This window comes from Euprymna scolopes, chromosome 35 (genome assembly GCF_053919585.1).
Source record: "Euprymna scolopes isolate OS-2025 chromosome 35, ASM5391958v1, whole genome shotgun sequence".
NCBI lineage: Eukaryota > Metazoa > Mollusca > Cephalopoda > Sepiida > Sepiolidae > Euprymna > Euprymna scolopes.
Window position 1 is genome coordinate 70235327 of NC_136516.1, and position 16627 is coordinate 70251953.

The 16627-nt window shown below is 28.5% G+C and overlaps 1 protein-coding gene across 17 annotated transcripts in view; it reads right to left on the reverse strand.

Moving 5' to 3' along the window:
* The window catches only part of LOC145259913 (rap guanine nucleotide exchange factor 6-like), a 917527-nt gene that overhangs the window by 51290 nt on the left and 849610 nt on the right, over positions 1–16627 (reverse strand). For all 17 annotated transcript variants that reach the window (XR_013864228.1, XM_080117853.1, XM_080117856.1 and 14 more), the window contains one exon: positions 3909–4094. Coding sequence is in view for 16 of the 17 variants with exons in the window: in XM_080117853.1 (XP_079973979.1) it covers positions 3909–4094 (186 nt within the window). In the remaining variant the exon portion in view is untranslated. The remainder of the gene's footprint in view (positions 1–3908; positions 4095–16627) is intronic.

The window sequence follows — 16627 nt, forward strand, 5'->3', positions numbered from 1 at the left end:
TAGGCAAAACAAAAACAAAGTAGAAAGGGTTGAGAAAGATTAATTTCGGTAAGGGATGGATTGGGACCCCAAAGCACTTTGCTTAAGGGTGTCCCTGGTAATGAGTTAGGCTTTAGTTTTAGATAGCATATTAATCACTAAATTTAGCAAATGTTTTTAACTCTAAATATTGTTTGCTGAAAACCTTATTACATTCACTATTTTGACTTGTGAAAAATACAATGATTGTACAGCTTAAAGTTTCAGTTTGATTCTTTTGAAAAATTCATGTCATGGTAAAACATACAAAATTTTAAAAGATGATTTTTTTTTTAATTTTGTATATTAACACCGACCCTAGGTTTAAAGAATAGATTTTTAAAGAAATTAAAATTCCAATCCCATTTCAATCACTGTGAAACTACATGTTTGAACAAAAGTCAAATACACATCTGAGAAAGGGAAATTTTCTTAAATATCATACAATACAGAATTTCCATCAGACCACACTGATGCAAGTAGACAATGCAATGTTAAAAGTCCACAAAAATATGTACAAAGTGTATTAATAACAAGTGAATCTGCATAACTTGTTCCATCGTTACATGTTCTAATTTGCTTCAGTTCATGTTGATCCGTGACACATCTGCATTGTATTGCCTTTATGAATTAACTTTATATACGCTACACAATGGTTCAAACAAACTACATGAACATCTTATAAAAAAAGATTTCCTACTGTTGTGTTTGAAAGCTCATAAACACTTAGAAAATAACAGAAAGCATATGAACCGCAGATTTGTATTTGTTAGAGATATTAAATAAAGCAAAGAGCTTCAGAATGAAATACAGTATAATTTTTTTTTAATGGTAGTATGTAATTTTTAAAGTTTTTTTTTTTTGTTTTTTTATTAATCTCATCCTAAAAATAAAATAGGAAGAATCTACTATTTCAAGTAAAGAAATGGAACATTAGAAAAATCCTAATAATTACAATAAGTGGAATGTTAATTCTCTGAAATTTTAATTTGAAGTAGAAATATTTCATTTTATAATATCTATATATATATATATATATAGCATGTATTTGACACATTCAGCTTTATTAAATTTTATTTTACGAAGAAAACTCATTAGAATTTCATTGCATGACATCCAAAACAAAACTCCTGAGCAAAAGAAATCCTTTAATTCAGCCATTTTGGACTCCCATTAGCACCTAAATTTGCACATTTACCCTCACCTCATACTCAAATGATTCTAGGTTCACATGCTACTGTTTCCTTACAGCAGACATGCTAACCATGGCCACTTATTCTTCTGTCTCTCTGCACTGTTACCACAGTACAAGTAGAAAGAAAATGTCTAATGCTACTACCACAGACTCCTCCCACTTGTAGTTAGTGGAACAGGCCTTGATCGAGACCTTGTTTATGCGTGTCAAAATGGATTGCCATGTCTCTGAGAGCGGCGTTGGGCATTAATTTTTCAAGAAAAAAATCGTGACAGAAGCCTAGGAAAAAAAAGGTTCTTTATTGATGAAATGAATAATAATGACAATGTTCTTTCTCTTTTTTGACCAGTTTTTTTTTTCATAGCTCTTACTCAAACATTTCTTTTTAATTACTCCTCCCTCTTTTATTCCCTCTATCTGACGTTTTCAATTGTAAATATTTCAAAAGTTAACATCTTTCTTTGTTCATTTCTGAAGAAATCTTAAATAATAAAGGTAAAATACGAAAATTTCGGCACGTGGATTTGATTCTATTGTTTTGGTATATCCTCTCTTTCTATTTCATCTAGAGATATACATTTAATACTTCATCAAATAGACTCCAACATTGTTCTTACAAGGTCATTCTTCTACCATTAGTTCTGAATTCATCCAGATCATGTTAAAAAAAAAAAAACTCGTCACAATTTTCGAAATAATTTGTTCCAAAAATATTTGACTCTAGAAAAAGAATTGCATAGATTTTTTTTTTTTTTTTTTTTTAATATTTCTATTTTTGAAGGTCTTAAAATCCACTTTCTCATCTTGGTAGTAATTAGACATTCTGACCTATTTTTATAGAACAGATCAGTTATTAGTCACTTTTCTAGGTATGACTTTGAAACTTATAAAGTCATCTTGTCAGATTTCCAAGTCAGATCCAAAAAGGCTGTAAACTGATGAATCAAACTTTGTTTCTGACTAGAAAAGTAGTGTTTGTTATTGCTGTACCATGTTATTCTTGCATTTTCATCCCTAGAAAATATTTCTAATCGTCCAACCAATCATTTCATATATTTTATGTATTTGTCTTTACATTACAAAAAAAAACAACAAAAAAAGCATTAACATTACTTTATCAGGACATGATTCATTTTTTTCAGTTAAAATATTTCAATTTTATGTTGAATACCTTGTCAGTACAAATATTTTATCTTTGTACACTTTCATATAACTGTTGCATGCATAAGAAAAGAGAGGCAATCATGATAGCATGAATGTTTGTTTGCTGGAAAACTGAGTTCTTATGGAAAGGCAAGTAAATAGATTGTACAGAACATTACGATGAAACAGATTCCCTTAAATATATGAACTAGATTTTTTTTAATCTTTATATGTATGTTTGATAATTATATTTTTTGTGCTTACCATCAATGGATTATTAATTTTTATTGAAATCAACAATGTAATAGTCGAAAATAAAATAAACTTTTAAAATTTGCATTCAAAAAAAAAAAAAAATTAAATCCACAAAAATGTATTTTCATTTCTTCAAAAACAAGTTAGTTGTTTTAATCAGTTCTTGTCAAGAATTTCCCTATATTAAAAAACAAAGACAAACATAAAAAGAAAAATCTGTATGATAAAAGTACTATGATAAAATGAAAATATTTTATTCCAAAAATCACTTAAATTGATCAAGTTTTATTTTTATAAAAAGAAAATAAAATTTTATGAGTAACCAAAGAGTGGCCGTCTTACTTGCCATTTTGAAACCAATAAAAAAAAAAGCAAAAAAAACTAAGAGATTACTCAACACAATTCAAACTGAAAAGATTTAAGTTGTAATGCCCACAAGTTTCTATGAATCGCTTAAAATTGATTTTGCTTATAAAAATAAAACTACTTGATCAATTTATGTGATTTTTTTTATTATTTTAGTTTTATCACAGGTATGTACATTGTACAGATTTTTCTTTATTTTTGTTTTTTAATATAGGAGGAATTCTGGATAAGATGCTTTAATCTTTTGTTAATAATTGAAAAGAATTGATTCAAAATAGTAAATTGAAAGGAATTTGGAATTATTTAAACTTGTCAAAGAGAAAGTTATTTGTGGCTTAAAAGTTCTTAGCAAATCCTCATAGATTGAAAGATATAAAACAGTCTTAAAACTATAGTTATATAAAAAAATTTTGTTCAATTAATAATGACTAAATAATACTAGAGTTCATTTTCAATTTTGATATACAATTGCTAAGCAGAAATGTGGATAATGTAAACTTTATTTAAATTTAGTTTTGTGCAAAAGGAGCAAGATGGCTGATTTTTGGAGGAAACAAATGGATCACTTTGATATTTAGTGAAGTTAGCTTTCCAGCCAACGAAACATTTACTATTATGAACCAAACTCCAAGGAAATAGTGTATTGGATACAAGGAAAGTAAACTGGATTACTTCCCTTGTTTTTGATTCACTTTTACACAAAGAATAATTTTAACTTTATCACAGAAGACAAGAATAAAAAATTATAACAGGCAGTAAGAAAAACGAAAAGGTTGTCAAAACGATTTCTAATTAAAAAAAACAAGGGGAGAAACTTCTCCCACATTCGCTGTTAATATAGTTCAATATAAAACAAATTAAAATCATAAAATATTAAAAGAGAATCACATAAATGCAGAGTAATGACAGTTTTGAGCAAAAAGTATCTCACCTGTCTGTGGAACGTTATTGGCACGCCGTGTTGGAGTTGGGGAATTGGAAGATCCAACAGAACTGGTGCTGCGACTGTCAAAATTCGAGGAGGCAATGCTATTATGCCCAGAATCAGTCTCATACTGGTGCTGGTAGCTGCTCAGGCTACTCGTTGGACTAGCAGACTCAGACGATCCTATAGAACCTGATGAGAATAATCAACAAATAAAAAAATTATTTAAAAAAAACAAAAAAAAAAAACGAAGATTTGCTGCTTTTTGATACAAACAAAAGAAACTAAGAATTGACATTTATAATTCTAATGGTGTCTTGGGTTGAATATAATTTTTCCAATAAAAAGTTTATATTGAGATTTTTATTAGTTATTCTTCCAAAAAGTAACTTCAGACAATTTTACAAGATAACAATAAAACGAAATGCAAAACTTAAATGGTTGATAAAGTTCACATTTTTCATAGGCATTAAAATAAATACTGTTCTTTACACCAACACTATATATGGTATTATATATATACATTTTTAATAATTATTTAAAATAAATATTTTCCAATAGATGGATAAGTTTGTTTACTCATGAAAATTAAATATTACAAAGAACATTAAGAATTCATTTTACATTTACACTGTTAATAACGAATGTATAATGAATGGATTTGGGTTGATCAGTGTGAATCAAGGGTTCTCAAACTCTGGGTTTAATTAATCAAAAGGGACTTAATAAAGGGCTATGAAACAGGCACTTAATAAAGGGTTCTCAAACCAGAAGAGAGGGTAATCAACAGTCCTAAAACAAGGGAGTGCTTGATTAAGAATTCTCAAATATGGGAGGGGGAAGGTTAAAATGAAGGATTCTCAAACTGAGTCAATTAGCGGTTTTCAAACAAAATAAGGTTTTCTTGCAATATTAGTACACTAGAATTCTCTTCACACAACTTGGTACTTTTAGTTATTTTATGTCAAAAACATAATATCGACTGTAAATGATTCATTAAAAACAAGTTCGGATTTTTACTCCATAGAGCTAGAGAGCATTATTCATATGCGTATAACCATGAGAGTACAGTATCAGGTAACTCATAACACCCAACCGAATTTGAACTCTGCTAATAATGTGCTCCATATTTTGTAAGAGTTATCTTTTTTTTAAGTTTCTTTAAAAAGAATTCACTCTGAATATTATTTAATGCCTATATATCCAGTTAGCCAGGTGTCAACTTTTATCTGTAATCATGTTGAATGCTTAGATTGTAATTAATTCGTTATTAATTTTCTACTTTTGAGATTATCTGCCCTTTCGAAATTATTTGCTCCCATATTGTATTCATCGCCATACTTGGCTTAGCATATTCACCGATTCTTTCAGTTATCAAACTTTCTTAATTATTGGTTCACATATTGGTTCATCTCCTAATCTACTTACAGTTCTTGTAGCCTTGAATTAGTAAATATTTAAATAGAGACATTTACCCAGGGTGGATTAAATCAAAGGTTCATACTAAAAGAAAGACCAAAGACTAATGGTCAAAACACTGATAATGGCAGCAACCCAGATGTGTGAACAACATTTCAAAACAATGGTGGTGTTAGAACTATTGTAAAATAATATTCTATGTTGCATTCTTGATTGGCGTACTAACATAGGATGTAGGCAAAATAAAACGGTCATCTTCCTGGCCACCTATTGTCATGGCCAATAGCACTCTTCCTGAAAGTCCAACATTTAAACTTCTCAGCTAGACATTCTCAGGCACAATAAAGTAGAATAAGTATATACAATATGTTAGCATCTGTTACAAAGAAGGTAGACTTCCTCTATTGGGTTAGAAAACTTATACCAGCCAATATCACATTTTTATAGAGCCACGATTTGCTTGAGCACAAAGTATTGTTGTCACATCTAGGATAGTGCACTAATCACTAGCTTCTTTCTCGTAGGCAGGATCCCAAGAAGAATTTCTAACCCAACAAATTCCGCATTACAATTCTGATTTTTGGAGATGAGGATTGATTGTTCGTATTACTTGGATTAATCGGACTAATGTTCTCATCTGGAGTGTTATTTGCACAAATATAAAATTGTTTCCTAATATCAAACATGGCAACTTATATGCCTGAAGAAGATCAGAGGTCATATAACCTGAAAAATTGTGCAAATAAAACTCAGATGAGAACATTAGTCCGATTAATCGAAATAATACATGTCTCAAATTGTTTGCTAAGCTTTAGCACCCTGTTGCATCCCTGTGCTCATTTTACAAATATTTTCATAGAATGTGCTCCAATGAACTTACTCCACCTGTAACCCCCTCCTCACTACAAATATCCCTGGCCTACCAAATTAGTAGCAAAATCCCTCTCCTTCATTGTTGAGGGCCGTAGATCCTAAAAAAAGTTTTACTCCAATTGCATTTTCTTCCTCAGACCACTTGCCTTTGAAATTTTCACTCTACTCTCTTTACCATACCAGTTACCCCTCACCCTCACCCCACCAAATAAATCTGACCCCCTCTCATGGTAGCTCCTTATGCTTCAGTAGCAATATGCCTTGTTTGGGGGGTGTGAACTTAAAAATAAAACTTTTGAATTGAGAACTCTTGACTTTTATAAATAAAAGCAACATTTTTCATTTAAGACGATGAACATAACTTTATATTATTTTAAGAAACATCAAACTGCAATTTTTATTTTCGTTTTCAAAAGTAATATGTCTAAAAAAAAAAAAATGATTCAAGAATAATGATATTCTTAGCAGATGGATAGATTTATTTTCACAATTTAAAAAACAAAATATCAGAAAACCATTATAAATTAACATTTGTATGAAAATGTCAAAGAATTAAAATGATTACCATATTTTATTGTGTATAATACGGTGCAATGTACTTAAAACTAAAACATGTATAATATCATTTTGTAGTTTTAATCGATGAACAAAGTTTATTTTGATTATTATTTCAACATTTAAACTCAAAAAATTATTTATTGAATTCTATTTTATCCATTAGTTTTGTGTTTTCATTTTAGATAAGTTTGCTAAAATATAAGATTGAAGATAGTGTAATTAAGTCTATATATGATATTATATGGTTCATACACTAGTTCTCATTAGATCATCGTTAAGTGACGTTGAGCTTGGTTAGTACCAAATAGATGACCATTTGGCACTAACCATACGCAGTATGTGGGAAAAGAAAAAGGAAAAAACGGAAAAAAAGAAAAAAGTAAAAAAAAAAAGAAAAAAGGAAAGAAAAGCAAAAAAAAGTAAAAAGAAGAGAAAAAATTAAAAAAAAAAAAAAAACGAAAAAGATAGCTTTGAAGATGTCTTTAACAATTATTTAAATAAAAACCTGCTGATCCACACATCCATTAATACAACAGCACAACTACCCTTCGGCAGAAGCTCTGTTCCCAATGATATGGTAAAGCTATCTGGAGAGAGAGTATGCAATTCGTTTTTTTGTTTGTTTTTTTCTTGTAACTTTTTTTATTATTATTGATATGAAAAGAAAAGGAAAAAAATTGTCTTCCAGAAAAAAAACTTTATATTTGAATTCTCATGTTCTCAGATAATTTTGCAAGAAAAAAACTGTTCCAACTTGAAACACTTTAAAACTTATTTCAACAAAGCTAATCGAGTATATTTGTAATCTCGCAGTTTCAAATTATTTTTAGCGAAATAAAAAAATTACATTCATGTATGATATCTTTTTTGCTTTAATTTTTCGCTAAAATTTCTCGGACGGATTATACACACAAAAATATGGTAATAGAAAATCAGAAAAATTAAAAAGAAAAGACCACATTTTAAACAGATGAAAGTAAACTAAGTTCTGAGTATAAATTCAGTTAATATTGAAAAAAAAAAAAAGAAAAAAAAAAGAAAAATAAACGGTGAAATGAATGAGAAAGTGTTATAGCTACAATCTAATACAAGATGAGAAAATATTGTGAAGCAGTTATGAGTGGATTAAGAAAAGGTACTGGAGGGGGGAGGGGAATATTTGCAAGTGATTTGTTAAAAAGCATGCCTATGAGTAGAAAGTAACTTCTAGCAAACCCTCCACCACCAAACAAAATTCAACACCTATTTTGGTATTTAAAAAAATAAAATAATTCCCAACCGTTAACTTAAAATGTGGGGTCAGCATAAAAATTAAGGGAAGTTAATACTACAAAATTTGATAGCTTTTGGGGTCAAAGTGTTTCAGACTACTTTCTGCAGAGATAACATCTGGGATTCATTTTGTTATGATTGTTATAGTTAGTTGAAATTAGAAATTAGTTGGTTGATATGCTGTTTTCATAGAATAACTGCTCTTCATGGATTTAATACCAAAATAAAACAAAATTCATAGCATAAAAATATGAGCACTTTTTTTTAATTTTTTTTTTTATCCCAGAGGATATGGGAATAAATTGAAGGTTCATACTTTTCCAAATTATTCTTTAATTGAATACAATAGATCCATTCAATAGCTGACCATAATAGTACAAACTAGACCAATCATTTTTATTGATATACTTTCATTAAAATGTAACAAGACACAACATAATCCTAATTTAATTTGTGAAAAGAGAACAGATTGCAAGTTATTTCTAAATCAGATTACTTTTCAAAACACATAGTATTTCTCTTTCTATTTCATAATAAAATGTATTCAATTTTATATATATATATATATATATATATATATATATATATATATATTTGTATATTTTGGCAGCAAATCTGATTGAACATGCCAGAGTTATTCTTTTTGCCATTTTTCTGGATATCTTTTCCATTCGCCAAGCAATCTTTTTATATCAGCTGGCACATTGTATAAAATGGCGCCTAAAGGTTCTTGTTCAGCCATGTTTTTCTCAAGTGTTTTCTATCGGTGCATCCGATTATCATTAGAAGTGATTGTTGCTGTTGCTGTTATTGTTGTCGTTTTCTTTTCCTTTGAAGCTTAGTGTATTTATAATTTTTTTTAGTTTTTTTTTATTGGTTATAAAAAGTGGGTGCAGGATGGTTAGAGGCGAATTATTTTTATTTTTAATTTCGATTTTCTTATTGTAAAGTTTATTTAGTTTTTTGTTAGTTATTGAATATTGTTAGTATATTTGTCCCAGTGTTAAATGAGATCCGGTTAAAAAGGGGCTGTAGTTTTTTGATAAGTATGGCTTCTAGTAATTTTAGTCGTCGTGTGCAATTGTTAAGCTATCAAATTTTAGTATTGCTAGTTAAGATATTTCTAATGTCGGAGGAGTGTAAGTTTTTATCGTGGGATGTTAGGTGTTGTTTTATAGCGCTATTGTCAGCTAAATGATAGGTTAATCATCTGGAGTGTGTTGTTGTTGTGTGGCCTATGTATGCGTTGTACGAGTTTTTAGAGTGGGTTCGGAGACATTCTTCGAAGGGGCAAAAAATTCATACACTACATTAGTTTAGATTAGTGTGGTGTTAGTACTGTTATTGTTTTTAATTATTAAATTGAATGTTTTAAATTTATTATAATATATTATTAGTTTAATCTTTTTGTTCTGGTCAGTGGGTCTAGTGTATCTTTTAATTAGGTTTATTTTTTCATCTGTTTTGAAGTTAGTGTGTAGTTGGTTTTTATAGTATACTTTGATGGCGTCGTTTTTATTAGAGTTAGGGTTTATGTTTTATTGTGGAATGAGTTTAAATAGAGTTTTATGTGTTTATCAACGATTTCATTGAAAAAGTTATTGTTTATTAGGGTTTGTTTTATGTTTGTTAATTCTTTGTAAAATATTTATCAGGTTGATGTTATATTGTATGAGCGGTGAATCAAATTTTTATAAGGGTAGGTTTATATTTTTCTGGGCATTTGCTATGGTAATTTATTGTTAGGTTTTTTGTATGTTGAGGTTACGTATTTAGTGGGGTTGCTTGAATCTACTAATACATTGAGAAATGGTATTTTGTTATTTATGTTTGGTTCATGTGTGTAAATTTGAGGATGGAGTGTGTTTCTAGGTTTAGTTTAAGTTTTTTAATATCGTGTATGGATTCGGCTGCAATGAATATGTCATCAACATATCGGGCATAGATAGTGGGTTTATTTCTTTTTTAATCTGAAAAGATTGTGTTTTCGAGGTGAGTCATATAGTATTCTGTGAATACTATATATATATAAGTGATGGAATGATTCTAATATTTTCCCAATTCAGCACTAAATTAATGATTCCATTTCTTTATAAATTTGTAAATATTTAACTATAAATTTGCTATTTTTTCCAGACTACCGTAAAAACACATGTTAAATGTGCACATATTTTCTCAAACATAAAAATACACTTGTGGGGGGGATAATCTATAGATTTTAGTTTTACTGGTACGTCAATAAATATTATTTTATTACTACCAGCAGTGTAAGAATTTGCTTTAAACAAAATCAAATAAAAAGATTAATTAATGGAAACGTTTTTGGCCTTGAAAAATATGCATAAATTTTTCTGAATCCAATACCGATTTTGATATCCCAAGAAGTTCCGATTTTACCAATTCCCGATTAAGAGCAAACAACACACTCCCTAAAATTCCTTAGCTGAGGTTTCACCACCAGATGTATCATACCCAGATCATACCCATATATTCAATTGTGCACTAAACTTTTGTGAAAGGGATGAACCCCCACCCCAAATAAAAATAAAAATGTGCTCATAAGCTTATACAATGAATCGTTTATGTATAATAATAAACTCATTTTTGTATATTGAAGGAGGGGGGAGTAAGAAACAATTTTTTTTTTTTTTTTTTTTTTTTTTTTTTTTACACAAACAAAATGAAGTAGCTTTGCTCTGGAGATAAAAAGTTTGTGCCTCACTGGTTAATCGACCTGTGCAAGCAGAAATGCCCCCAGTTTGTGTGCTGAGACTAAATAAAGCCTACAAAGTGCAAACTTTCAACTACAAGAGATCCAACAAGCTTTACTAAAATATGCACTAAAATCACTGTCAACATTAACTTTTGGGGAATCCTAGAAAAATGTTGTTTAACACGATTTCAAAACAACTTTTCACAAAAATTATTTAAGAAAGACTATTATATTAAATGTTTGCTTATAGTCAGCTAATGTACTTCCTAACTTCTGGCACAGCACTACCGGAAGTGGCGACAAGGCAAATCAGTTCCTTTGCTTTTTTTTTTTTTCTCATGCCTATATCTCCCCAGTGCATGTACTTTTTTATTACAGTTTTCGATCATTCTTTTCAGTCTTATTTTAGTTAAGAATTATTGAAATTAATTTTTTGTTTAAAGAATTATTGAAAACACTTCAAAATCTTAACTATTTTGGAAATATTATGTATTGGATACATTTTTTTAATGATGTTTGACATTTTTTTTATTTTGATTTCAATAATTTTATTTTTATATTTTCATAAACATTATATAAATTTAAATAAAAAACTTATTTTAAAAATTAAAATAAATTCTTATTTTTATAATTTCATAAATGTTTCTTATCAAATTTAAAAAACTAAAAACTTATTTTTTAAATTTTGTTATTAAAAGTGCCCATAAAGACTATTTGTTATTTTTATCTGTATACTTTTGTTAATTTTTATTGCATACTTTTTAGTAAGGCTTGTAATTTTATTTCAATAAATTGCTTCAAAACAGAAATACTGAACAACAATAAAATTGAAGCAACTGATTTGTCTTGTTAACGCTTCCCCTGACACTACACTGGAAGTTAGTACGTTAGCTGACTATAATCCAATTGTTTTTCTTTACATAATTTATTTTTTAACAAAAACTTTAAAAGAAAAAATTATCATGGTTGTTTCTGCACATTGTCAATGTGAATTTCAAAATGGTTTTATCTTGTTTAGGATATTTCCAAGAATCATGAAAAAAAAATTTCTTTTTGTTCTGAACTAATTTGCGAAAAAATAAAATTACCAATTTTGGAAGGACAAAAGTTGATATTGAAAAAAAAAAAAAAAAAAAAAAAAAAAACAGGTAATTAAAAAAAAATGTTTTATTTTTACTAAAATAAACATTTTTTGGTACGTATACAGAATACAAACTGCATTGAAATAATGCCATTATTTAGAAACTCATTCCTAATATTGGGGGAGGTTTTTGTTTTCTTTTTAATTCCGTATTTTTCAATTAACAATTTAACAAGATACTATAAAAACTGAATTTAACTTAAAACTCCTATCTTAAAAAAAAAAAATAATAATAATAGAATAGCATGGTTCATATTCTGCAAAAATACCTATTTATTTTTGTATTAAAAAAAACATTGAATAAAATGGTTTTATGTGTTAAGTTATTTTGAAATAGTGCAAAAAAAATTTTAGGATTCACACAAAGTTGATATAAATCAAATAAACTACAAACTACTTTTAAATGAAACAAATGTGAATACTAAAATTACAAACTAATAATTGGTAATGTCAATCAAGAATGATTTCTTTTACCTAACAAAGTGGTACAAAAAAAAAGTGTTCATTGAAGTGGGAAATATGTGCCTTTCATGAAATACTTAACTATAATCGACTTTTTTTGAAGGGAGATACATTTAATTTTTGGTTATCCCAAGATTAAGAGAAAAAAAATGAAGGGATGACCAATTACTGCTGGGTGTAGTAATAATAACACCTCGTTTTGCGGCTAGACTGATGCTGGATGTCACGAGGCGGAACCCTTGAACGTAGATATTCCAGAGAAGGATCTACAATTTGAAGCAAATTACATTTTTTTGTGTTTCTTCCAATTTACTTCAATTAAATAAAATAAAACCTATTCCCTTTACTTTCTCATACACATAAGATTTTTTTCTTAAAGCAATTTTTGTTGTAAAGAATACTGAAATATCTATTAATCAAATTAACAATGAAAAATAATTATTCAAAAGTAACAATTGATCAGTTGATTTGCAATATTGAAATTATAGAAATAAACAATATTTACAAAAAGTTTTTTTTCTAAATTAAATTGACAGCCATTGTTGAAATAAAAATATAACATTGTTACTTTGATCATTTGTCATAATAATTTTTTTTTATTTCAAAGTAGATGATATAAAGATCATATAATACAAAACTCTTAATTGGTTGCACATTAAATATTTTAGGCGAGAGGAAAGGTGAATGAGTTAATAGAATCGAATGCAGATATTGCCTTCATGATAAAAAGAAAAAATACAAGAGAAAAAGAGAACAAAAGTGAAAAAGTAATAGAAAAAAAAAACAGAAAATGAGAAAAGAAAAAACAAGAAATTAAAGAAAAGCTAGAGAAATGTGAAGAAAAGAGAAAAAAAGAAAAGGAATAGAAAAAAGAAAGAGAAAAATGGAAAAATTATTTTTAAAAATAGAACATTCGATTTGAGGGTATCATTAATAATGAGAACTCTCAAAAATGTCAAAATAAAACTACCAGAATTAGTATATTTAGTAGTTTCACATTTTATAAAAAATAAAAATGGGAAACATTTTGTTATATAGTTGACTCATTGATTTGGACTAACAACAAAGCAAGTGACCAAAATAGTTTAACTTTGTTGATTTGACAATGTTACAAACACAGTCACTAAATGATAACCTTCCCTTAGATAGAAAACTTCTCCAAAAATCACCTTTGGACATATGTTTTCCAAGATCTGGTTTTTCTAACAGAAGATCTGATAGCTGTGAACCATCTGCTTAATGAAAAAGATGAGGCAGATAAAGATATGGTTCTCCACTGCTAAAGCAGATTTGGAACCCACATCAGACCCCAACAAATATGCTACCCCCACTTGCACCCAACCCTATTTGAATTGTGAAAAAATTGTAATTGGGCTTGCAGAAACTCAAAAATCATCAACACATATTACCATCAAAACAGATGCTTATCTAAATCAATAACGGTCTTTGTAATACTTTAATTATATAATAGAGAGCAAAGACCCAAAACAAAACTTGTAAGCCTAATTTGCATAATCATTTTTAAAAGGTTTATACGTTAATCTTTAGTGCTATTCATTTGTAATTGTGTTATATATATATATATATATATATATATAACTAAATAAATTGTATTGTATTAAAAAAAATAATAATTCAAAAGTGCTCAATATGTAGGTAGAGCTTTTATAAGTAAAATTATATAAACATCAAAATAAGCATCTATATATTATTCCTTAATTGGAATTTTTTATTTTGAGATGAGCATTTTATGCTTACCACCTGACGAAGGCCAGAGGAAGTTGGCCGAAACGTTGTGAACCAATAAAAAGATTTAAAAAAAAAAAAAAAACTAATAAAGATGAGACTAATAGTCCGAAATAAAAATAAAAATTAACATCAAAATAAGCCCTACACATATCTTGTCAGGGGTTTACATACTTAAATGATTTACTTACTACATACAATGTTATGAGGAGATATATTTTATCTACCATTTTTCAGTATTTATTTCAACCGTCCTCAATACTTGAGTAGAGCTAGGTAGCAGGTCATCAAAATATGTATAATAGTTACATACCGGGTACATACAATCATACCAATGGTTTCCTAGCTTAATGCAATTCATAAGTCATACAATCATATGTAACTACATACCGGGTACATACAATCATACCAATGGTTTCCTTGCTTAATGCAATTCATAATTCATGGGTTTTGGAATTACAAATGCATCTCCTTCATACAAATAACTGTGTTTGGGTCTTTACTCTCTACTACACATACAGTATTTCAGAAAACCATGCAATATTGTTGATTTAAATAAAACTAAGCTACTTTGATGGTGCTTGGCTAGGAATTTTTATCCTTGGCCCCCAAAATCAACAGAGATTAGACCATTTCTGCAATGATCCTGTTCCTCTCAATTTTGTAGTAGGAGTTTAGTTCTGTGCAGTTCTAGGAGGCTTTGCCTTCTCTCTTTGAGGGGTTAGTTTATTACTAATCGCTTGAGGCGCCCTGACTTGGGAATGCCAACGGAGCTCCCCAGGCATTTTTTGTATGTCAGAGTGCCCCTTCTCGGAGACATTGACTTTTCAATACCACTTTCTGACCCTGGCGTCAGAGTTCTTGCAGTGGGAGAGAACTAAAGAACTTATAGACATGGATAAATGAAAAGAATTGTCACATTCATTTAAATATACATACAAAAAGAATTACTTTTTAGAAAATCATTGGTTAGTAAGTAGTTAATTTATAGAATTGTGTGAAAATCATTTGCTAACGACTATAAATAACAATATATGCGAAGATATGAGAGTAGAAAAAAAATAGGTGCATATAACAAAATTAGAAAACTTGTTTCCAAATTGTGTTCTTAGTTATGTTTGTGAAAAGCATCTTACCCTGCAGAATTTTCACATTATACAAAAGTATATTTAAATAAATTCAATAAAATATTTAAATATATAATTTTGGATATATTTATTAGTGAGTGTAAATTAGTTGCTTTTTAAATGGATTTTTAGAGAAGGAGTGAGTGAGGCAGGGTTAGAACGCTCCAGGAAAGATACAGAAAAAAAATAAAAAATAAAAATAAACAAAATGGAAACCCAGGCTAGCTGTGTCAAAATACAGACAACTGATGCTTGCAACACTACCCAACCCCCAAAAGCGAAGCTGTTAGCATTTTTTTTTTTTAATAAAAAAAAAAAAAAAAATTTTTTTTTTTGGAAGCAGCAGAAAATTAAAATAAATAAAAAGTCTACTCAGCCAGCAAAGTTGAGTTTAATACAGAAAAAAATCTCAAAAATATAATGGGAGTCTATATATTATTTTTAAAGACAAATGATAAAAATTTCTTGCTAGTAAAATTATACACATGTATATTTCAGGCATAGTTTTGTTCATAAAGATTGTACAAACACTCCTACTAACCATAAAATATTTATATACAAAAGTGCTCAATAAATAGAGCCATATATTAATTTAGTATATAAATTTTTATTTATAAAAATATCTTAGAACCTATATGCAAAAATGTTTCTGTTTAAGCCAAATTTGATCAAGCCTCTTAAGTTAAAATTATGATTAAATAACACAGAATGAATAATTTCCTGTAAAAAAGAACACCATGTGACCACAACTGATAAAACCTCCATTTTTATTACATCTGACAAGATGGATGTTATATTTTTGAGAGTCCTTTGTGTACAACCCAGTGTTCACATCACTCAACCAACCATCAAACTTGGTCAAAATATAGGTCATTTAATTTTGTAATATCTAAATTAAAGTCATGAAAGTAAAATTTACAACTTTAGTTCTGTTCATAGAAACTCACTACTTGGCCCATATAGTAGCCAATGATGTTTCGCATCTTGTATGACATTTGACAAGTTCAGTCATGTTTGAAATATTGATGAAATTTCAACTTCTAATTTTTCCATAGTTTTTGATGGAATTACTTTGGGAATTCTTTATACAATATGGAGAAGCAAGGCTTTGGACCCATCTTTACATTGTCAGACTGAGGTATGCATTCTTATGCCTGACTAATGTTCTTGCTAAATATATGTGGCGACAAAGTCACATTTTTGTATCATTTATGATCATGTAATATTTTTATTCAAGATATTTGATTTGTTTCATGGATATTTTTAGTGAAATTATTCCCTGAAGAGGCTGATACAAATTGGCTTAAGCCAAAACATGTATATACATTGCAAAATATGCTTGCATAAATAAAAATATATACATTATAATACTGAAGTATTTTAAAAGATTAATCACAACAGAAAAATAATCATA